At 25.7% G+C, this 26,687-nt stretch overlaps 1 protein-coding gene across 2 annotated transcripts in view; it reads left to right on the top strand.

Annotated features, from left to right (window-relative positions):
• The first annotated feature begins 14,477 nt into the window (after positions 1-14,477).
• The window catches only part of LOC112600462 (serine/threonine-protein kinase BRSK2), a 102,855-nt gene continuing 90,645 nt past the window's right edge, over positions 14,478-26,687 (top strand). The window contains exon 1 of one of the 2 annotated variants that reach the window (XM_025347694.1): positions 14,478-15,132. In XM_025347694.1, coding sequence (XP_025203479.1) covers positions 15,036-15,132 — 97 coding nt within the window. In that variant the 5' untranslated portion in view covers positions 14,478-15,035. The remainder of the gene's footprint in view (positions 15,133-26,687) is intronic. The other variant, XM_025347693.1, reaches the window with a different exon arrangement.

Raw genomic sequence — 26,687 nt, 5'->3', positions numbered from 1 at the left:
TGATCATACTTGGTAAATTATTCTGTATAACAATAATAAGTGGTTGTTGCTTAGTCAAAATGGCATACATCTATCTAAGAATTTGTAAAGAAACAAAGAGTTCAAATGGAGAATATTTTGTGTCTTTTTATGTAATGACTATAGTTGTCTATCAATAACATTGTATTAATTATTTATAGTTACCTACCAATTATCATTGTGAATCACACTTAGTTGAGACACCGATCAGCATTATTTTAGTGATTTGTATACAAATTTCATACTAATTAGTAATTTTTATTAATTTCATGTAACATATTGAAAAGATTTTTAGAAATGGAATGAAGCATTAAGTTATTATAATAAATAATAATTAAATTTATACTTTATAATGAAGGAAGCTGTCACTAGTTAGTAGTTACCATAGACGAGTATTGTTTAATTAAAATATTATTAGTTACACAAGATACAGGTACCTAAATATATTATATAACTTATGTAAATTTTACCTATTATACTTTATTATATTGCTAAAAAAATATATAGCTAGACGTTTAAAATATAATTATTTTAATTCGAATACAGCGAAATAAAGTTTTTTAATATCTTGATACTTTTATATGATATTTAACTCAAACTCCTTCACCCTCTCCCCCATTTAAATTCGTATTTAATCCTTGTAACAGTCACTTGGCAGCGTTTTTTAACTAATGAGTATTTGATATAAAATTGTAAGTTTTAATATTTTGTGAACATAATATTTTAGTTTCAACTTTCAATATATATATATTTCTATATTACTGCACTAAGAGACAACCATAAAACATTCGTAAATTATATGACGCGGAAAACGAACACAATTTTTCATACAACACGTTACACGATATTGTTTTGTGAAATAAAATATGAACTTTTCTGTTACCTTACACCGCCATGATTTTTGTTCACACTCAGAAAAACGTCGCCTTGACGTAAATAATACAACATACCAGTGGATACTGGTCTCTCAGACCCATCATCATTGTAGTAAAGTTTTCGTGTTTTTCATGGTTTGTGCACATAACATATTTACTATGAAATAATGATCTATGTGTGAGTATAGGAAAATGTTCAGTGAATAAACTTTTTCAACAAACGGCATTTTATAAACAGTACCTGCAACTTAATAGATCCTAATTAGTGTTTCCACAATTGTGACTTTGATGTTTGTGTAGACTTTAATTACAGTAAAATAATTATTTACTAGATATTTTTTCCCTCAATTAATCTTTTATGGATGTATAATATATATATATATATTATGTGTGTTTTATAGTTGCCTAAATTGCTAATGTTACTGGAAGAATTTTAATACAACCTATAATATTAAAGTAGGTAGAGCAGGAAGGTAAATTGTCAAGAAACACTAAAATATGCGTCACAACACTAAGAATGTTCCTTATTCTTGATACGAAATTGTCCGAGTCTAAATAAATGTGATATAATTAAAAACTTTATTCTGGAACTTAATACTTCCATCCAATTTAAACTTTTACAGTATAGACTCTACGCGTCGTCCGGGCCCATATTATATAAAATAAATTGAGGTACCTATATAAAAGTATAGTACTGTAGAGGGTATCGTTAAATTGAATATTAATATCCACAGTTGTAGATAAGTATGGGTAAAACATGATTGCATAAGTTCGTTATCGGTGATACCTTTTTAAGGTACACGATTGCGTACGATTTTACCTGATTTGTATCACTGATTTGTATTAATGATAAGTATCATTGAAATTGTCAACAAAGTTATCAGGGAATTGTCATTAAAATTTAATCATTTAACGAAGTACATGAAATACAATATTTTTTGTTGCTAATCATAATATATAATACTATAGTGGCATGTCTATAAATTATAATTGTGAAAGTTGAAAATGTTTATATTGCTAGGATTAATTAATATATATTTTTTTAATTATAATAAAACACAAATATCTCAAATATCAGAGATATTATGGTTCAATTTTTCTTTAATTGGTAAATAATTATAAAATCTATAAATTTTATTATATTTTATTTTTTATGACTAAGGTTAATTGAAGATTTAAATTTTTTTTAACTATTACCACGGACCTATAAATCTTATTACACAAAGTTAATCAACTCAAAAATTACTCAATATAAATTTGTTTTTGATAATTCAGAATTTTCAGAAAAAATATCTACTTAATAATTTACTGTTTAAATAGAGGTTGTTATTTAAACAGAAGTTTTTACCTCTACTATACTTTTAAGATAGTACAAATAAATATAAAGAATGTTGTATTCTAGTTTATTTGATAATTCCAAAAATATGTTTTGAATAACTACGTAATGAAGAAAAAAAAAGTGAACATACTTTGCGAATCAACCTGTGTAATGTATATTATATGTAAAGATTTTTTAAACTTTTTGAATAAAAATATTTCTCACGTATAAAAAATGTATTTATAGTTGTAGGAAACAACATCATATTATCTTGAATGTGCGTATCTAAAATGCACACGTAGGTATGGGACATTTGTGCTCCCCTTGTACAAAACGATTTTATGGATCTAATCATTTATTTATGGTCGAACGTATCTATGTGAATGTATATTGTTTAAAACATATCGCAAATAATAATAATCGATAAATATAGGATCTGTATTATTATATACTTATATACTTGGTATATTAAATAATGTCATAGACCTTGTATTATAGTATATGGCCTATGAATAATGTTTTTGTGTGATTTGATGTAATATAATATACTTACGTACTTTGTCAATAACTAGGTATAGAGGGCTCAAACTTTGTTCCAATTAAATATTTTAGCTTTTAACTAGTTAAATGTATTTATGGGCACCTAAGTTAACACACATTAGTTTAATTATTTTATACAAATGAATAATATCAAACGTTTATAAGGTATAGTGCACATTTCAGTATGGTTTTAGGGTATGTTTGTAGACTAATACAATTTTCAATAGTGCCTATATTACGCATTTATATATAAAGAACTTTTTAAATTAAAAAAAAAAAAAAGACTCGATTTAAAATTTTAATATTGTAACTATAAAGTGAATGCATAACTAACAATATCAAACTTCGAAGCCTATATTTATTTTATATAAATTACTTTTATTATTATATAGGTATATATTATACATTTATACACTTAACATTGATTAATTTTAGATGTGAAGTATAGAAAATATTACATTAGGATTACATATAATTTAAAATAAACGTATTTTATAATTTTCAATATAAAAGTAAGTACTAAAACCATGTAAATTTAAGAATAAAAAAAATAAGTGTAATGCATAATGCATACAATATTTATACATTTAATATATTTTCGGAACATACAAATTCAAGATCTATAATAATATTATAGCTATAAAAGAATAATAACTAAAATGTTAATATTTAGTTATTATATATATTACTATTTTAGTGTTGTACACTGAAGCTTCATTCAAAATTGTTAAGTTGAATGTAATTACAGTGACGAAGTACACAAAACAAATACTATTGTATTACAATAGAATAGAGACAATTTTTTGGTTTTTAATTATGCATAAAAAAAAAAAACTGTGAACTCACTATACTGCATAGTTTTAGGTGTTGAGTGCACCTTTTCATTTAGTAGGTCAGGTTCAATTTAAATTAGATGATAAATTATTGCGTATGAAAAATGGTTTTGAGCGGAGACGGTTTGTCAACCTATATTTTTAAGGATACTTTATTAGGTAAAATATATTTATATAACCAATTTTATTTTTCTATTATTTTTAGTATTTTTTTTACGGTAGGTTTAGATTTGAATTAATTTCTGTCAATAAAAAATCACATATATCTATTAAACATTAATAACTAATACTATTTTATATAGATATAATATTACTAGTCACTGTTAATACTAGTAATATTAGTCAACAAAAACTTATTGCAGAATTAAAAAAATAATAATATTCTTCAAACTAATTAAAAAAAACTATAATCATTATTTTTAGTTTGAATATTTAATTTTATTAAAATTTGTTCAAGAAATGTTGATTAACAAATATTAACATCTATTGTTTTTCAAAATATAATTGTTTCGTTATATTTATAATATTTTTAAATTGTTTAAAAAGAGTTTAGTATAAAAGAATATTTTATACATTTTAAAGTACTTTAATAGAGTTTAAACATTTTTATCAAGAAAAAAAATACATGCTAATAAATAGCTAAAAATTAATCTTAATTATTTAAAGCTTTAATTGTATATACGAGTATAAAAAGAATGATAATTTAAGTTAAAGTAGAATACATATTGTCGACATTTTATAATTGGATATTATATACAATACATTTTACTATGATGTGTGTCTTTTTGTGTATATATTTACGATAGTCGATAATTAGTTGAATAAATGTTTTGATTTTCAACTTTCTGAGTGATTTCAAATAGAAAATTTATCTGTTTTGTGCTTAAGAGAGGACAAAATTTAGATTGTATTAATAATTAATTAATCTAAATATTTGGAAAACATTTATAGCTATGTCTTGAAAATTAAGTACAAAGATCTTCATAAATAATTCTTAATGAAATTAAAATATCTTAAAGATATTTATAGGTTTTTTTTTTTTCATAGAAAAATACATATTTAAATTATAAATAGCAACGTATATAAGTATATTATTATTATATTTTATTCACACAATAATATTTTTAAGTTTAAAAATTTCAGCAAAAATTTAATCAACCTACTGTACCTACTAGTAATTGTAAAATAAATTACTTAAGTAGAAATATTAATAAATATATCATAAAATATACTTAGAAGTGTGGGCTCAAAAATCGTCTTCGTTCAGAATCGTATATGTATTCCTATATAATGATTTATCATTTAATTCAAATTTAACACATTCGTAACTGTGACTCATTATAGTCATCTAGTACCTACTGTAAAACAGAGCGGTACACACTTGCCCACTCAAAAAAAAAAAAAAAAAAAAATCATTGAAATTTCAATTTTAATCACTCAAGTAAAATATATGCAGCTTTACCCTAAACTCCTTTTTTAATTACAATAAAAACTCTCATGAGTAATCTTGTATTACATTTTCAAAACTTATGATGTATTTAAATAAAAATTTAAATAGATGTGCCTGATCTGTTAATAGAGTGTAATGGAAACGAGAGCTAGTTACAACAAAAAATAAAATTTTTGCCAAAAACTGGTTTTTTGTAAAATTTAATGTTTTACCTTAATTTATCCAAGCTTCAATAATGTCCAGTTTATTTTTATAATTCAACCTCAAAGAAGAAAATCTTAGTATACTTATAATTTCTCCAAAAGATGATAATAGATTTGTAAATAAATAAATTATTAATAAAGCAAAAAAAAAAAAAACATAAACCATTTTAAAACCAATAATACATTCATCACTAAATCAGAATTTAAAATCAATAGTTGAATACTTTATACTGTGTCATAGGTAGTTAAAAATTACTAAAGAAAATCATTTAATAAATAATACGTGATAAAAATTGTAAATGAAAAATTTTAGTTAAAAAATATCCATACTTCATATGTTTATTAAAATATTTATAATTAAAATAAAGATATTCGAGTTTAAAATAAATAAAATATGCATACTTATAGGATTATAGAAATAAACGAAACATGATTAAAAGCGCATTAAAAAATATAATTCAAATATTTTTTTTACAGATATACTTTTTATTTCTTATTTGTAAATAATATAAATTTAATTAAATGAAAAAATAAAATGTTTTCTTTTTCATCTATAAAGTTTCATATGTGTGAACATATTATCTAGTATATGTATAATGTGCATGGTTCACTTTAAAAGTATTTATAAATTTTAATAAAATTCAATTGATTCCTATTAATTTCTTATATTTACCAAATAGTTTGATGATACTCGTATATTATAGTTTCAATATTTTGAATTTTATTTTTAACGTGATCAAAAGATTTCATAGTTTTTTAACTGTCTGTAGTGTTTGTGACGTTCCGTTATTATGTAACAGGATTCAGGATTCTAAAATAAAATGCATTATCTACCACTATTACTTTGCATTCTTCATCATTATTACTTTGTAGTTGTAAAGAATTATTTTTTCCAAACAAAGTCTGAATTTTTATGTTTAATATCATCGCATTAAAATTCTATTTAAAACATTTTTAAACGTAATACGAAAACTACATTTTTTTTTTTTTACCTTTCTTAGATAAGATAAAAACAAAATATTTCTTTCTTAATTTTTTTATCCTTGAAATAATTGAATATATGATTTAGGTCAAATTGGTTCTTTTTTATGGTTTTTAAGTGTTTGATACTATGAAATATAATACATTTAATTTTTTTTTACAGATTTACTACTTAAATTATAAAAATTAATTGCCGTGTTACCAACACAATTGTTTATTTTAATTTTTTTTTTAAATGTTTAATCCCATATTTACCGTTTCACATTTTGTATTAATTATAATATTTGTATCTGCCTCTTTTTAGAAAGTTTCAATTTTTCAGTAATGGAAAATTATAATCTTGGTTTTAGTTCACATCATCGAGAATATTTGAATGAAATATGATTAAATTTTATATTCCAGTTACTTATATTTTAACCAACTGATATTATAGTCATTAATTCGTACGTATTGTATAAGTACCCGAAATATTCTTCAGTTGTATTCGAAATTATTGGAATAGTTGAATTATTAATGTAACAGGATTTATTATATTAAAGACTGGTATATTGGTGACAAAAAATTGTACTTATTTCTATCTAAACGTGACAGTAATGTTTATGATTCACAAACACTAGTAACTCGGACAAAGTGCATAAGTCTCAATGAATCACATATAAAAACTTATAAATGAGACTATATTATGTTTATGTATTGACTCAGAAGACAGAAAAAATAAACATTTGAACACAACAAATTATATATTTTAACATTTTACTACCCCTGGGAACCACTTATCTTATATTTTACCACCTAAAAAAGTTTATTTTATATATATAGAATGTATCTGTTTGTGTACCTAACTATTTATTATATTATAGTAATATAGTGCGTTATTCGTTTCATTAAAATTTTCAATTTTTTTTTTTTTGTTTTTTACATTAAGTAATTAAGTTTATTTGCATATATAGTCGAGTTGCAATAACTCAACATTTATGGGGGGGGAGGAGGGAGGTAAAAATCGCTTTGGGATATAAATTATTCAAGATAACTAAATCGAATTTATCAAAATAAAGTCAAAACTTTGAATAACAAAATTAAAAGTTTAAAAGTTTCATAAAATATATGTAAGTAAATTAGGATAAAAATATTATGTAATGAAATTGCATTGTATAAAAATGATAAAATACACAGTGTTATCATAAAATATTCTCACTAGAAAAAAATATATGATTATATTTGACATTTCGGTTTTTTATTAAATCTTCAAATTTTCTTATAGCTAATAATTCATATGACTAAATGCTTTCAATAATTGCTTAACAGTTTATAAAGATAGCTTTATTAAATATAACTTTTATAATTTTTGGGATGCTACTACTGATATATTTATACCTATAATTTTTTCATTGGCTAACAGTCTGCTGATTATACAATTAAATTATATTATTTTACATATATGTTTGAATGTTTGACATTTAATTTATTGATTCATATTTCTTTTTTTTAGCGAGATAAGTCAATCATATCCACCGTCATTATTTTCTTAATATAATATTATATCTCCATGACTAGTAATACTGAAATATCTACCTAGATATACTTCGACTTAGATATTTATCACAGTTATTTTATCTTCGAGTTGACAATATTAATAAAAACCATGAGTATTAAGTAAATTTCTAAGGGAATACTAAAATAATTGAATTGACTCGTTTTTTGAGTTATCGAGATTATAAGCTTTAAAATATTCTAATTATTGTGACTCGACTGTAATTACCTATAAAAACTTATTTATTATAATTTATAAATTAAAATAATATTGTATTTTAAGCATAATTTTAACATCTTTTTTACGCATTAATTATACTTGGTGTGTAGATGTTATGTATAATCAATAAATATATATTCATATTACATACCTACATACACTAGCTCAACTGTAATTAATATATAAATATAAACTTTTATAAATAAAATAGCTTCTACATTAGCAGTTTAACATTTTTAAGCAAAAAACATCGTTTTAAAAAATAACCATGACTGTTGCAGTATCTATTCTCATTGTTTAAAGAATTAGATTACATTTGCATTTTGACCTAAGACCTTCAACAGTGTTGCGGTTGCGTTATCGACTTTAAATCGAAGATTCGCTGCATAAACATAGATTATGTAACTATGGAACCTTGTATAGGATTATAAGTAAAGCCATGCTGTGACAGTAGCTTTGGGTACAAACTATATGATATAAAACACATCTCGGGATTTGGGTCGAAGTCTATGCTCGGTCGTTAAGGTGGTGGCGGTATAGTGTTGGGGAGAAGTCTTATATGCTCAAGTTTTAGCCAGAGGGAAATTTCACAGGAATCAAATGACCGCATTTCAAATAGCATAATTTATGAATAAATTGATTTCATACATTTTTTATTTCACAAGAAAAACATAAAACAATAATTGACGAATCGTTAATTTATATTTTTTCAACATGACGTGTATAGTACATATTATATTACTTTGTGATTGTAATACGTATTTGTAAATAAATAAATAATGATTTCTAATGCAATGTCAAAAAAATGGTTAAAATAAAATATTAAATTAGTCTTGTAAATAACATTATAAGTTATAACTATTTCGTAGAAATCTGTCAATATAAATACCTATAAAATTACAGCCATTATAAAAAATATAAACTAAGTTCACTGATTCCATTATAGCCATTATAGCTGTACACATATTTTACGATGTAGTCTCAAAAAGCTAAATTAATAAGAATAATGTACATTTAAGTACTTATATATTGAATGTATCAGTATTTTATAGTGATTTCATATTACGCTCTTAAAAATGCTAAAAATATATGCCATAAATATTTTATATTTTATTATTTATCAGCACTATAGATTATAGCTTAAAATATAAAACTAGTTCTTTTATTTTCATTATTTCAGTAAAACCAATATAATATAAAAATATTTAAAATTATTTTTTATTTTTTTATCTGCAACCCTATTTATAAACAAAAATGTATAAGATAATATCATCAATGATAAAATGGCGCTGAAAACTATGAATGTTTAAAATTTAATAATAAAAAATAAATCAAATACAATAAATGAATTGTAAGTATTTGACTAAAATATGTAAGTATGGAATAAATGCATGATTACATTATATTATTTTGTCTAATGCTATAAATAGTAAAAAAATTATGTAAAATTTGCTTAAGGTTCAGAAATTTAAATTTGAGGGTAATGGAGCGGTAATTGTCACAATTTGGTTTCCATCAATTTCTAGGTTAATTAGAAGTTAATTTGTGGTGCAATATGCATTTTTGAACGTTAGGTAACTTGCCAAATAATATTGCATGTTTTAATACAATAACAATTAGTAATAAGGATTTGTATTCAAAAAATAAACTCAATTATGTAGTACAAGAATAATTTTTATTATTGATGGTAGGTTAGGTTCATTAATTTGATATGAATAAAAATAAGAAATATAATATTCTATTTTTTGTCTAGATAAAATTTAATTAAAAATTAAAATATATCTAATTATGCATTTTTAACAAAATTATAATCATAATTTTTTAAGAATATAACGTAATAATATACAATCGGTTCATAAATAGATAAATAAAATATTGGCCATTAAATATACTATCACGACTAGAATTATTCGATCATGGTCAAGTTGACACTCATATTACTTATCAGTACTTAAGTTACATATAAGTCTTATAATATAATAACATATTAAATTACAACAATATATAATTCATAGTTCTAAAAACTAGTAAAAACATTAGTACTATTACAAAAGTGTAAATTATTAATATAACTACTTGACTTTTAAATTACATAAAACATCCATAAAAAAATGCAATAACTGTTAACTTGTATACTTACTGTTTACCTACGATTTATATGATAATTATAAATATTTTTTATCTATAACACCTTACACTATGGTCAAAAAAACAACGTAGATATATATTATATACATACATATAAAATAATTTAATGTTTTTATAGCGACTACCGCGTGATTGCTTAAATATTATCCCAAACTAGAAATGTTATACCACCGGGATTTATCAAAAATGAATTTTGTGGATCATACTATGTAGCATGTGATACATCTCACATTGTCATAATATTCACAAATAATATAATACATGTTTGACGGTCAAATACTAGCACTTTATGTGACTAATTTTAATTGAGGATTTAAAGTACTCGTAATAATATACATATTATAAAATATAATGTATACGGCGCCGTGTAAAGCAAGTTTGGGTATTATGATAATATATAATATAAGCATACATATTATATACTAAACAAAAATCAACGAGCCAACATGTCTATATCGCAGTAGGTCGAAATAATATGGTGTAGGTATGACATTTATATAATATAATTATACGCGTGTATTGTTTATTGGTTAGGTTTATTCGTAACTCGCTCAGTTCGAATGAAATACACTGCAACAATAACGGTGATAAAAAAAAAAAAAAAACTACAATTTTTTCGGCTTTGCGTCTCTTTGCGTATGTTTTATTATTGTTTTGTTTTGTTGTTTTTTTAAGAGGAGGGCGTGAGTACGCGTGACCCCGCGAGCAAACAACTACGTACAAAGGAAGACACGATAAAATAAAAAAACACGAAATACCAGTAATAATAGCGATACAAATAAATAAAGATATCGTAAATAATATATACAAGTCCGGCGGCGGCAGTTTTCCAATATTTTCGCTCGTCGTACAGGGAGAAATTGTAAACGGCGCGCACATCTTCACAATCTCAACGAGCACCCACGTAAATTATTGGCATAATATAATACGCGATGACGATAATATTCTATAGGCACGCGTGACTCCTGTAACAAACTTCGACCGATCGTCTGTATAATAATATAATATATATAGGTACAAAATATAATCTATGCACGAATATTGTTCTAGACATCTAGACGACGGAACACTAATGGACGCGCTGAATAATATTCCAATTATTTTGTAGGGATTTAGGAGGTATAACATATAATCGCGTAAAAATAGCGTCAATTTATATTGCTATATTTCATAGTACTTGTATATAATATTATAAATTTTTTGTCAATCTGTAATTTCTTTAAATAAAACATATAAAATGTAACACTAAAACTGCACACCTTATATCAATTTTTCTGAGAAGCAGATATATAGAGACATAAAACTAATAATAAATTCAATTAATAGAAATACATTATTAAATGTATATATATTTTGTATATTTATTATGAATTATGATCATATTGTACAATTTATTTTTAGTTCACTAATGAAAATATTTGAATAGGTAATAAAATGTTAAGAATTTAATGGTAAGGTTTAAGTATGTTATTGAGTGACAGAAAAATATTAAATGAGACACATTAAAGGCTATATGCCTATATCTCTCGCCCAAATCTTAGAAAATTTAAAATAATTTCAGCATTTTGTGAATGAATTACGTAAAAAGTAATCATTTATTAAAATCGTTACTTGTATGAAGGTTAATACAAAATTAAAAAATGTTATACACTCAGCATACCTAGCATATTAAGCTTATGGGATCCTAGTAAATACCAAAGTCTTCCCTATATAATAAATTATCAGCCCCCTAACCTCAATAAAAAAACCAAAATCATGGCTACGCCACTGGCTCTCTGCCAATATTTATTATTATGCATAATATATTAAAACAAGAATTGACTTAATAATTTACTATGTTTTTTGTGGTTTTTGTCAATTAACAAATGCAAATATATTCATATAACTGCCGTATCAATAAATGGATTTTGATTGAACCAAACCCACATTTTATTCATAGTTGCATTGGTATATTTGGTATGTGTCTTTCTCGATTTTTTAATGAACTGTACCACGAGGGAAGAGCAATAATACAATCACGGACTTTTTTTTTTTTACCGCGAACGTGTGACAAATAACTGCAGCTACAGGAATTCGCCTATTAAATTAATTTTTAAATAACCCATGATGTCGCGTACCTACAAAACCTTGATTTATATTAAAACTATGGATATGGCATAGTACATAGTTCTGTAAGTTAACTCTGCTGATATCATCGTTTACTGCAACATCGTTCAACTTTTTTATCTATTGTTTAAATTTTAGTTTGTTTATGCCTTAGAAGCCATTCTTTGCAAATGAGAGTAACCGTTTCTCTTTCCGTTATGTTGGCCTAAAAATGAATGTTTAGTGAAGATAAGGATATCGTATCCACATCTTTCATATAAACATGACGGTACCGTGACTTATTCACTTCACTCCTATGTGCACGTTTCATCATTTTAGTAGGTACTTAATGTTATATTAATATGACGCGTGTACCAATCATTTTGAAATAATTTATTAAATTATAATAAGATATATTGTGCACTCGCACATTATTCCACAACAAGGAATAATAATATATTGTCGTCGTCGTCCCTTATATACAACGGCCCAAGATATCCCCTCCGGCGTCACCTACACCCCGTTCTTCTACCCACACCCAACCGACCGTGCACGCAATACCCGCCACCGCTGCCGGTGTGCAAACGGAGCGAAAACCGAGGAGCCACTTTCGGGCCTCGAAGAGGCGCCGCCACCGCCGCCGAGTACGATCATTTTTCACGGGGAGTTTTCAAAAAGGGACACGACGACGACGACTTGGCGTCGGTGGCGGCAGCGGCGGCGGTATCGTTACTGCTGCATGAACGGGGGTGAACGGAGACATGCGCAATGCCGGCGCCGCCGCTACCAACACTACTCGGCGAAAAGGGTCCGCCGCCGCCGCCGCCGCCGCTAGGCTATCGACCAAACATCGCGTTGTTTTCTCGAATCGATACTTGCCGCGGGTTTTCGTATACCGTTTTTCGCGATTGTGTGTATATTCACGCACACACGCACACGCGTCACACGCCCGACGCGGTGCGTTTTTTTTCTCACCCCACCGCGCCCCTAACTCACCCGCCTGTGTGCGTGCGTATACACATACGAACCAACGTACATTGCTCGTACACGATGGGGTAGTTTACCTATGCTTTATCGGGGCAGTGCGTGCGTGGGGTGCATTCGGCGACCGCGAAATACGCCGTGTGGGTATATTTGGGGCTTACAGAACCATTGATTGGATGGATGTGAACGGATGAGTGTGATTGGAAAATTCGAACCGTGGATGAGAAAAAACAACAACAAAAAAAAACGTCAAAACGGCGATAATATTGCAAAGGCATATCCGTCAACTTTTACCATTATAATATATTCCATATTATAATCGATTCGCCGCGGGGAATGATGATGTCCGTCGCAGCGATCGATCGTACAAATATATATTTCGACTTGTACGCACATGTTTATAATAACATATTATAATTGCCGATGTCTCTATACCTTTCGCGAATTGATCGTTATCGAATTATCGTTTTTTTTTTGTTAAATTATTTATATCCAATCCGTCGTCTGTCATCTTCAAGTTGCAAATTTTAGCTTAATATAATATTTTTGCACGCGCTTTCGTCTTCCTCCCGCGGGGACTCGACAATTTTTCGCGCGCTCCACCCTATCGGCTATTCGTATTTACTAAAGAGGATCGTTTGTCGGATTCGGTTTCGAATTTTTCCGATCTTCGCGTCAACGTTGCCGTCCGGCGGATTCCGAAAATTTTGAAAATTCTCGCTGCAGCTCTGAATAAAACAGATTTATAAGTCGCACCAAAAGCACGTCGTTTCGCGTGCATATGTTATATATATATATATATATATACCTACTTACCCGAGGTGCAGTTATCTGGTAAAGTTATCTGACAACAATAATATTGATGATATTATAATAAAAATTGTATAAATCGAGGGTGTGGAACGTGGGAAGATCGTCTCGTGATGAATAATATACTCGAAACAATGCGATCGCTGTGAAATAAAAAAAAGTAACCGTAGTTTTCGGCAACAGCGACGGGGGTCGTCAACCGCGTAATGCGACAACGTGTCCTAATGATATATTTGTGTATTACATTATTAATATGACTACAATATCGTGAATATATATGTATATATATATATATATATATATATAGATAATGATACCGACAAAAACAATAATAATAACGTTATCGCGTGCGCACGCTAGTGGCGCGCGGTCCGTCAATAATTTTCTCGAGCGCGCTATCGATAGCCGGCTGCGCCGCCCGTTGCAGATGTATTCGAGGCGGCTTACGCGCTGTGTATACCGTGGTTTCCCTCCCCGGGTTTAAAACGCAATATCAAAGCAGTTAGGCAAAACGTTCGGCACGCGCACCATGTGTATTGCATCGCGCAAGGGACGGTCGCCAGCAGTCGTCGTCGGATCAACGTCGTACTCGCACACGCGTTTTCCGCGATCACTGTAATAAAAATATCTTGTCCGTCGTATATTGTTATTATTCGTCGTTGTTATTACGTATTATTATTATTATTATTATTATTATTATCGATATTGTTGACGAAAGATTTATAATATTTTTCTGATAACTTTTCTACTTCTGAAGACACAATTACACGCCACTGGACCGAGGAAAACGGTAATTTAACATCTCGTATTGTTTCCGCTAATCTTTCACGTCCGATGTGCACGGACTTCACTAAAGCACACTGCCGACGACGCAGCCGCCGCCGTCGCCGTACCCGAGATGCTCCTCCGAATGTGGCTTCTCGTCCGCGTCCCACCGACGACGATGGCACGCACCGGTCTCTGATCAGCTCGGTCCTGCAGCCACGACTACCGTAAATGTTGCACTAAAAACATTGAAATAGCACACCGTCGCGATTACCATGCACCAAGAACAGTTCGTGTACTCGACGACCGTAGACGTACAGCAGTACGTCGGTCCGTACAGGTTGGAGAAGACTCTGGGCAAAGGACAAACAGGTAAAACGAGATGACTCAATGAATGGGCGGATAGTTAGAGTGGGTGAAGTCAAGTAAAGATAGGGTAGGCTGTGATGAGTAGACGAATAATGCTACAATTGATATATAATATCGAAGGTGTAATAGACACTGGAATTAGAGGCCGCTTTTTTCTTCTACACTTTATTATGATAATCTATAACTATAAATCAGTAGTATAATGTATAACTATATGATGTTAGCTTAGAGTGACCATTTTCATAAAAATAAAAACGGGACAAACAATTTTTATTAATATAATATTTTTTATTTTTTCTAATTATATTTAAGTTGCAATTTATTAAAATAATAAAATAATAATTATAATATGTTGCTCTTTTTAAAATTGTTTCATATTTTTTTTACAAAAAGTATTCAATAATATTGAAATAACGGGATTAAAATAATACCATATTTTAAAAACGGGATAAAAAGCGTCCCGTTTGGAGTTTGTCGGGACAACGAGACATTATGATCAAAAAGGAACAATCCCGTTTGAAACGGGATGTATGGTTACCCTGTTAGCTGTACAAATTGTATATTATTTTTAATATTAACCACATTATAATATATCTTATGAGTATACCTGAATCAAAATAGTTAGGGTAAAATTTAATGATCGTACGACTCTAATCAAGTTGACATTTAAACTGAAAACAAATTAAACAATTTTTATTTAAGAATATTTTGAAATATTTCTGCTGATATAAATTATTAAGTCATTTGTTACAAATTAAAACTCGTCTTAATCAAGTGAATAACGGCACAATAAATGTGTGAGGGGAATCAAAATAAATTAGTAACAATTACCTACATTGAGTTTAAATACTAGTAATTTTATAAACTAATATGTTGACAATAAGTCAATAAATAGGAAAAAAAAGTAAACTCAACACGTAAAAAAGTTAATATTTACTATACTTACTTAACTTATAGATTCGTTTCGTGTGCGTAATATATAGTATATTATATAAACCGCCATCGTAATATATTATTATAAAGTGTGTTATTTTTTTGTGACCAAAGTAGCTTGAAATAAGTTTTTATAGAAATATGTATACATAGTACATACTAATACATTTCCATTTAATATCTATTTCGCTTAAAGAAAATTTAAAATGACTTAATGTTATTTGTATTTTGAGTTATAAAAAATATTGTCTCCCAAAAATTATTTTATATGAAATGAAAAATAAATCATGATTAAAAAATGAATTATCGGTGTATAAAATGTATTATAAGGGGCATAGAATTCTCAAGAAAAATTAAGTAGAGGGATAAAATATTCGAATGAAGATGTCATTAAATTGAATAAGGGAGTAGACCACAATTTGATAATTAATTATTTTAAAAAGTTTGAATCTTACATTTAAAATAAATTTAATGTTCAAATTTGATGATGAACTATATTATGTCTTGTCCAACTCAAATTCGAACCAACTTTATTATTTATCATAAAACATGTCATCATTCTGATTTACATTTGCGAATCACATACTACAATAAAAATGCTCTATGTTTTGTCGGACTTAAGATTGAATGTTTATAATTTACATACATTTACTCTAAACCGTTTTTTTGTGGTACATGGAATATAATAAATAGTTGTCATCAAAATACCTATACGAAGTCTAAATAAAAGTTCTGTTTTTATTTTTTAAATTTTAATTGTTTATCAATACAGTTTTATAGACTAAAAAAAAATGTACATGGATTGCTTAACTATAGTATTTACCTGAATTTAAAAAAGTATAAAAGTAGTAATAGTAGTAGTAGTAATATTAGTAGTTATTAGTATTTTTGCATTAAAAATTTAACTAATATAAGTTTAAATAACGATAATAACAAATTATTATTATTAGTAAAAATAATTACTATTTATTCATCACAAATTTGCATATACTATAAAACTGCATTAACAATATTATATAAGTATTTAAAATATATCTATCGTATTACATATAGACGTATTATTTATTCACGAGAGAATAATTATATTTTAAACTTTGAATAATTCAATAACACTATGGTATGTCACGCAATGAAGACTTTTATTTAACAGAATTATGTATGATTTCTACAGTTTTAAAAAATGAGTAATTTTACTTATATAAATACTTATTATTTTTTTCTTTCAATGTGATATAATTTTGATTATTGTATAAATATATCTAAAAATATATTATAATATACTTATAAATAAATACATATAGATAGTTTATATGAAAATTCAAAAATATTTTAATTTGATCCTTTAATACTAAATTTCAAACAAACTTACAAAGAGGTGTTTGAAGTGTTTTTTTTTTTTTTTTTTTTTTTTGAAAATGTGATAAAAGGTGAAATTGACCGTGTAATTTTAAAGCAATATCATAGGTAATAGATATAAATTATTTTGACAAACTTTTTAACAAAATTAAATTGCCTAAAATTTATAAGTTGATTTTTAAAATAAAACCGTTAAAAACGTGGTAATATTTCTTATTACACGTTTTGAAAATAAATTATATACATTATAGATTTTAGTAAAAGTAATTATTATTCAAGAAAAATGTATTGTCCAATCCATTTTACCAATTTACATAAAATTTAAATATGTATAAAACAATATATCTTTTGATTAATATTATGATTAGATAAATTATTACTTTATTCAAATTTTCTGTAAATACCTTAATGAAATCTCGATTTAAAAGAAAATTGTTCACATTAAATATTATATAATGCTATAGTTAATTACTATTTATTGATATTGATATATTATCTACAACATAAAAATACCCATTTAAGTTATTGTTGTAATTTGCAATCATATTATAATTTGTTAGTAATAAATCGTATACATTGTGTCCAAACTTCGAAGTGGAGATTACAATTTGTGTATGATTTTTTATTCAGTACCTAAAGGATATTTAATTTTCATATGACGTGTGTTATAATTAATATAACTAAAAATATAGAAAAAAAAAATCATAACGAATTACTTTATTTTTATCATCCTATCAAAATATAACGTAAATAATAATTTTTTTTAAATGTTACCCCTTATACGCATAAATTGTTGAGCATTTATTTTTGTACTATTTTATATTCTGAAAATAAATTTGTTTTAAAAAGATTTATTTTTTATTTCGGAAAAAAAACTTTTTAGTATAGTTTATATTTAACTATTGAAGGTTTGATTATATGATTAAGTCTTATACTTCGCTAAACATTAAGAAAACTTGTCTACAGTAATAAAAACATATTAAAACAGAGTTTGTTTCAAGTCTTTTTTTATTAAAAATAATGTAAATGATATAATATACAAAACGTTTAAGGAATGTTTTCTAAAAAAAACTATTAACGTTAATTCTTTATTGTGTTTGACAAAAATGTATTGAAGCCGACTAATTTTTGTAATTTAATTATACTTTACACAAAGTTTAAGAAAAATGACTACCAAAATAATACCATAAAAATGCATTTGAATAATTTTAAAAATAAATTTAATAATAGTTCATATAAAACCTACCAAAACAATAAATTATGACGAGTGGAGCTAAACGAAAATCAAATTTCGTATATAATGTACATACCTACACTGATTTATAATTTAACACTTTTTTCCGAATCTCATACTTTCCATATAGAACGCAAATAAAAGACAAATATTTAGAACTTACAGCAAGTTATATTTTAAGTATATACTTAAAAATTATGTGTTGAGTTTTTAATTTCTAGGTTTATTATTTTTATTTTTTGGTATAAGTAATTTTTAAATTTAATTATCTAAACCTTTTCCTTATCCTAAATCACACATTCACGTATTTAATCAATAAATGTTGGTTATAATAATATATGCCTTGTACAATAAATAATGATCTATTGTAAACATTATAACAAAATTCAGATGTTATATATTTAACGTTTAACTACAATTAATTCCTGCTCAGATTGTAAATAAATTTTATCTAATACAAATATGTGTTGTTATATTATATGCCGGCTTAAAATATGTTACGTATTTAAGCATTTCAACCAACCCATAAAATGCGCAGGAATCTCAGTTATTTTATACAGACTCATTACTACCACATTATACGTTATTTTATTGAACTTTTCATTTGATAGTTTCCAAATGGTATTTTACCGACTCGTTTGAATAAGTTTCCGTGTGATAAAATTTCTTCACAAAAACGCATTTTCTGTACTTATTAAGTGGTCATATTTGATTATAAAAATTAACCTCACTGAAAACTATGCAAACAATCTATCGATCATGTTATATGTATATAAGTATTTAGTATATAGGTAAGTGTTTTACGTAAAACATTTTTTTTTTCATTTTCTACAATACACCATCAGCAAATCCTATAAGAGTACAAATACCTATTGTCATACACTACTAAGGTATATATTGTTATAAAGTTTAGAGATTTCAGAGGAAGAAAGAGGAAATCAGCTTTGGCAGTTTTGTTCCATTGAATCTTTAGTGGCTTTGTGATATATTTGCAGAAATGAAATCGATTGTCGTTAATTCTAAGTTTTAAAGTTCAATAAAACCGTAGAAATACCTCCACGATATGTCTGAAACAAATATAAAAACCAACGCATTATATTATACTAAAATAGATATACATTACATCATATTTTATTATTCACTAATAATACAGTTATGCAATAAACTTATTACATCTTCGGTAGGTAACTAAAATAATTAAAGAAGAAATTTGATATTTATAATGTGTATAAAATTAATTAAAAGATGTACTGAAAGTTGAAACACAATATAGGTTAGGTAGGTTTACTCGCCATTTTTAAGTATTGCATACTAAATTTAGTAAATTACTTGAATTAATTTTTAATTGAAAACTTAGTAAGTGTTTTAAAAGTACCTATTTCATGATTGAATTTTTATGAGATGGAACTAAAAAAAAAAAAAGAAACATTATTTAAATTTAATATAATTTTTTATTACAACTTTGCCTTTATTCTAACAACAAGTTGGAAATATGTTATTATAAATTTATAATGAATTATTTACTGTAAATATTTATAGATTTTAATGATTTCTTAATAAAACTAATAATAATTGATTAGTTATTTTATTCACGTTTAACTTAACTCTTGGTCACTTTTCTGAATTAAGTAGATTTTCTGTAAACATGCATAAGAACGTGGGATAAGTAAATATTAGAATATTATTAAAGGCACAAGTGTTACGTAAAACATAAATTAAAAAAAAAAAACAGTTTTAATCGAAGACAGTTTTTATGATTTGTGTTAAACGAATAAAGTAAATAAATGTGTTAGTGTTTTGTATATTGTATACTAATAAAACTTTACCGTTGCTCAAATTGTCAAGGTTTACTAGGTTAAGGACACATTGATTGTCCAATAACCCAAATGTCGTTTATCGTTTACTTATTCAATTAGTCCCCCAAGAAGAACGTTTAATTAATTATACCTTCTAGTACGATCCAAAAATGTAGTTTAAAGGTACATGGCATAATGTCCATCCCTGATAGTATGTTGGTACACACGTAGTTCTCGTACACATCCCAAATGTGTTGACTTGGGTTGAGTATAGAACATGCATTGCATTAAAATTTTAATGTTATAGTACGATTGTTGATCATTAAATTATAAAATTATAACAATATGAATAATATTTTTGTTTAGGTGTATTATATTTAATAATTTTATTGTATTATTTTGTGTGACCATTTCGAAATTCATAAGTAGTTTGGTATGAGATAAAAAGTTGCATTATGCCAAAAAATGTTAATGACTTAACATTAAAGAGAGGAGGGAGTTGATTGGTTATAATTTTAAACGCTAATGTAAATAAAATAAATTTCAGCACAGTATAATAGGATAACTATTTAAATTATACCGTCAGTAAACGAAAAGCTATTCTACGTTAACCTATTACTTATTGTATTTACAACCCAGCCTCAGAATTTTGGACACATGCCATTCGTCAGTATGGTCAACACACTTCTACTATAAACCCAGGGCATAACACGGGTAGTTCCATTTTCTGTCTAACTACCCGAATAAATCAGCCTCGAGTTCCAATAAAAGATACTTAGTGCTGTTATATAGGGAATTATTTAACTCGCTGACTGTATTTTGTTTTGAATATAAATTAATGTCTAGCCTATAAAAATAGTAAAACACAGAAATGATTTATTTAAATAGAATATAAACAAGGAATGAACAAATCAAAAAAATAAATTGCAATATGTACCTCCGATATAAGTATTAAGTTTCTTTATTTTAAATTTATCTGTACTTTTTATCATAGAGTAAATGAATTATAATGTATAGTTAAAACTCCAAGATAATATATTAAATTAAACCTCTTAGGATATAAACAATTTATATGAATGATAATCTATTATGTTTTTCGAAATATTGATTGATCTTTAAAATATGAAATTAGAAGTTCTGCTTTAAAACAAACACGTCTTAACTAAACTCAAATAATGAAAAAATAGAATAAAGAAATTAAAATTCTAACTAACTATTTATTTGAAATTTGAATGCCCCTTATACATCCTTAAAGTAAGACTAAAACATGTTTGCTTCTTTAAACAGTTTCAGTTTTTAATCACTTCTGAAAATTGAAATAAAAAACTCTATTGTAATGATTCCCAAGGTGATGTGATTATTGCTTTTTGATTTCATCATATTTAATTTACAAAAATTATTTGACACATTCAATTACGATTTTATTAATTGAATATGTATTATTTTAATAAATCTACATATCCTACCACGTAGTTGCTTGTAAAGTAATATATTATTAACTATAATATCATATTATGTAATAACATTTTAAACACGATCAAAACCTTGAAATTTTAAATTTAATCACCAAGGTAAAATCTAATCCTTGGTTTGTTTAGATAAAGTTAGTATTCAAATTGACCATCATGTATTTACTCGTATACTTAACCTAACCGTAGTGTGTCTTTATGTGTATGTCATAATATGTATACATAATTAAATTAACAAAATTAATTTGATTTATTACGAAGAAACTACAACTAACCTAATTTTATGATAATAAAATATAAAGAATTATCGCCTTTATTACAGTGAGTAAATACATAATATCAACTTTTATAAAATTGTCAAAGACCTATTACCATTTTAAATTGTATTTAATTTATAAAATTTAAACTAAAATAATACTTACCAATTTAGTAGGTATTGTTGAAATATGAAAACCGACTTTTTTTAAACTTTTTTATAAATTTAAATGGTTTTTTTTTTTATTATTGAAAACCAATGCATTTATGGAAAGTGATAGGATTATTATTTAATAACTTCGTATAGTTTGAAAAAATACATGTAAATGTTCAATTACTTTAACATTCTGCGATAATTTTATTTTAAAAAATTAAGTATACAAAGTTAATAAGATAGATATACTAATAGTTTTATGTATAATATGTTCTAATTACATCAATAAAGGTGAATATCGTAGAAACCATCACTCAATAATTATCGTAGAGACTACGTGGCAATTAGAGTAGACTATAGAGAATAATTCAATAAATCTATTTTATAAAACTATTGTATTTTCTTCAATATTAATATTTTTTATATTATTTATAAACAAAAAATATGAATGTATATATAAATGAAAAAATAATGTTTAAAAAACAAATTAAAAATAAAACGTATTGAGAAATGATATTTTGATGCACATCGTTTTTTTATAAACATATACAGTATATACATATATAACATAATATACTATTGTGTATATAGAGAAATTTATAGAGGTTTTATATTCCTTAGAAATTCATGAATTATATGAGGCAAACTTATATATTTGTTCATTTCTTATTTGGTTGAGTTAAATTTTTCTCATTTTTAGTTATAACTTATAAGTATCATTTTAAAACTGATAATTGTTAAACTACATTTAATATTATTCAGATATTTATGTTGTTACGAATTTTATTGGTTTAAAAATTATTTTTTATCTTTTTGTAAAGTAATCACACTTTTGAGTAATAAAATAAAGCTTAAGTCTAAAATTTTTAGTATAAATTGCAATAATTTTATTGGAATTAAAATCTATTTGTTTCATAATTTTTTTTCTTAACATATGAAATAATAATAAACTATACTTAAATAGATATTGAAAAAATAAAATAACCTAAACAATCAATAATTTAATCTAGTTTCACTTAAACTTGTTTTTTAAATCCACCAATATGTCCTTTTTTCAAATTTAATACCATACCTAAATATTTAAACAACTAAACAATCACACAATTGAATTTTTAAAAATTGTAATAACTTATATTTTAAATTTTAAGTGTTTAGATAAGTTAATTTTCTGTAATAATTATTTTAAGGAAAATTGCCTAATATTTTAAGGTCCATATTATGATTTGACTGTAATAAATCAAAATACAAATTAATAAAGTTTTATTTTTCAATTTCATAACCAATGGGCCCTCACCTTTCTACTAATTATTACTGTCAAAGTTTATTATCTTAGGAAAATGATTGTGCACAAAATATGAAACCATAAACAACGACATTTATTCTACTCATTACCATTTTAATTTTTCATAAAAGTCTGAATATAACTCAAGTCTGTATGAAATCAGATATCGGTAAATATAATTATCATTCTTATGCATTTTATCACAATAAGTTATATTATTTATGTTTTATGTTATATATATATATAATATTATCTAAAAATTAATAACTAATTGCTGTGCTCATACACGAAGTTACATATATCCACTTAACAGTTATATAATTTTACTTTTGGGAATAAATTTGAATATTTTAGTACGTTAGTTTTCTTATTTATTTTGGATATGATTTCAAGGGAGCATAAAAAAAAATAATAATAATAATTACAAAAACATTTATACTGATTAATAATTTATTTCAAACAGAGTTAAATAGTATAGCATTACATACACTTCAATTAAAACTAAGTGACATAATTTTGCAAAAGATATATTAACTAAATTATGTAGATGTAATAGAATATGTTAATATTGTTTTTAACAATTTCATAACTTTTTTTATTTTAGTATAATTTTTTATTCAGCAATCTATTACAAACAAATAAACAATAAGCTTAATTGATAACATATATAACGTATATATATATATTAAATAATCATTGGAATGACGGAGTGAAGGTATTTCCCATTGGAGATACTTTGTTGGGGGGGGGGGGGGGGAAAGTTAAAAGTCAGACTTTGTTACATTTTTTTTCAATTCTACAACTAACTTTAAAATATTGTATATGGTACTAATAGGTATTATTAAACTTCCATAAAAGTTTATATTTAATCATCTATATAGTCACGTATTTAATTTCTTAAGGATCAAAAAATCGATTGTTAATTTTCATTATTATGAATGCAATACTTTGTTAATAACTTTTAAATGCCAAACAAACTTATTAATTACTTAAAAACACCCATGTAAAATAAAATGTACCAAAGCATGCATAATTTATCGAGCACGTGCGGTTGATTTCTTTGTATAATTAATTTTCTTTTATAGATGAATTTATTATATTTTACGGAGTCTTGTTAACATGTGAAATAATGTAATTTAATCAGATATTTAAGTTAGTTATACTCTGAGATTAACAAATATGCATTTGTTAAACACATATTTTGTGGGATAATTATTAATTGTATGTTATGAAACCTATAAATATAAGTTAATATTTAATTATGTAATCTATAGGTACCTACTAATATATAAACATTTATTAGATGGTTCTTTCTTACGGACAAATAAAATATTGTTTCATAATGAAATACAAACATACAGTTTGCTCATCTTATTGGTATTATTGAAACTGCAAAAGAAAGTTATTTCGAGTTCATTAAACTCAATATAAAATAATAGCTGTAAACTAGGTAAATTAAGTTTTAATATTGTCTTGTTAATTTTTAAACCAATCATAAAACTACACTAACACATTATAATATAGATACTTATATTATTTTAAGTACTCTTAATTTTGGAATCAATTGAGTAGATCTATTTATAGGTATACTTTATGACGAGTATTCGATAATTTATCCATTAAAAATGAATAAGATAACAATTGACGAACTCATTTAAATGTTATTATTGCTAAGAAATTGACAATTCGAATAAAAAATAAGTTTAAATAACGTTACAAATATTATTGTGATTATGAAATGCAATATTATAGTTGTTGAAACGAGTAAGTTTTGTTTCTATCGAAGAGCCACGAATAGAAACGAAAAATCGATCCGTTTCATATAGAATCGCTCAAATGTAGACACAGTCCGTTACTGTAGTTATTTAGTTAAAACCATTGTTATCACCCTTATATAAAACTATTGTACATGTTTATATCATGTGATGTTGGGGAAAAAAAAACCAGCACCCTATCAGCAGAGTCGCGATTCTGTGTAGGACCACTATAAGTTCGTCTCTGACATAAAATTAATCAATACCCTTGATTTCATTGTAAGTGGTATATGCCCAAAATGTATAGTCGAATACAATCCCTCTATCTCAGTCACGTGGCTAATCGAGTTCAAATAATAGATAACTCGGTTATTTAATTCGAACACGATAAGACGCTTAAATCGTACCGGGCGGCGCGCGGAAAGAATTTACTGCGCTGTCAACCCCGTCAAAGTCAATATGTGTTTAGTGGTGCAGCGCTCACTATACTTATATAAAATTTTATAGTGTTTTAATATATATATTGTTATTTTTCTACGCGAGTGAATTGATTTTAAGAAAAAATGCATTGTAAATGAAATATTTATGTTATGTGTATACACAGCTGTGGAACCTATATAAGTTTACTCAGTTAGTTTACTGTAATACAAAATAATGTTGTGAATTTCGGGCGTCGCGTATCAATACAATAAGTATAATTATTCGAATTTTAAGTTTTCGAAATCTTATATAGTTTATTGATTGCTGATATAGCTATTTTCAAATGTACACAACAGTTATGTGTCACATATACTTAGTTCTAAAGTATAGTTATTTAGGTCATATTTAATGTTAATGACGTATTCGTATAGAAGTTGATGGATTTTTGAGATCTTAGTAATTAACAAAAGTCAAAAAATTATTAGCAATTAGCACCTATTTCTAATGATAGTTAACATTGTTATTAGTATTTTCTTAATTAGGTAGGTTGACACATTTTTGATAAGAACATTGTATACCTATAACCTATTTATCCGTCAAAATTAGTAGAATATGGTTTTGTGGTGTAAATAGTTTAAAATTAGACTAATCTTCAGTATTTAATCTAATTGATTTTTTTTTTTTTTTTTTTAATTGGGTGCGACAAATTTTTTAAAAATGTTTGAAGGATAATTTTTAGTTATCATTTTACACTTGAATATTGAAAAATCTAAATTCCTAACACTTATAAAAAATCGTGTATTTTTTAATTTGTTTAACTTCTATAATAACAAATTAATAGAAATTTTAAATTTTGTATTAAGTTTTCAAGCTTTTAGAATTTTTGTAAATATTAAAGTTATTTA

This window comes from Melanaphis sacchari, unplaced genomic scaffold (genome assembly GCF_002803265.2).
Source record: "Melanaphis sacchari strain LSU unplaced genomic scaffold, SCAv2.0 Contig64_pilon_pilon, whole genome shotgun sequence".
In the NCBI taxonomy this organism is placed as follows: domain Eukaryota; kingdom Metazoa; phylum Arthropoda; class Insecta; order Hemiptera; family Aphididae; genus Melanaphis; species Melanaphis sacchari.
Note: the sequence above shows the minus strand (reverse complement) of the source record. Positions and strands in the feature narration are given on the sequence as shown.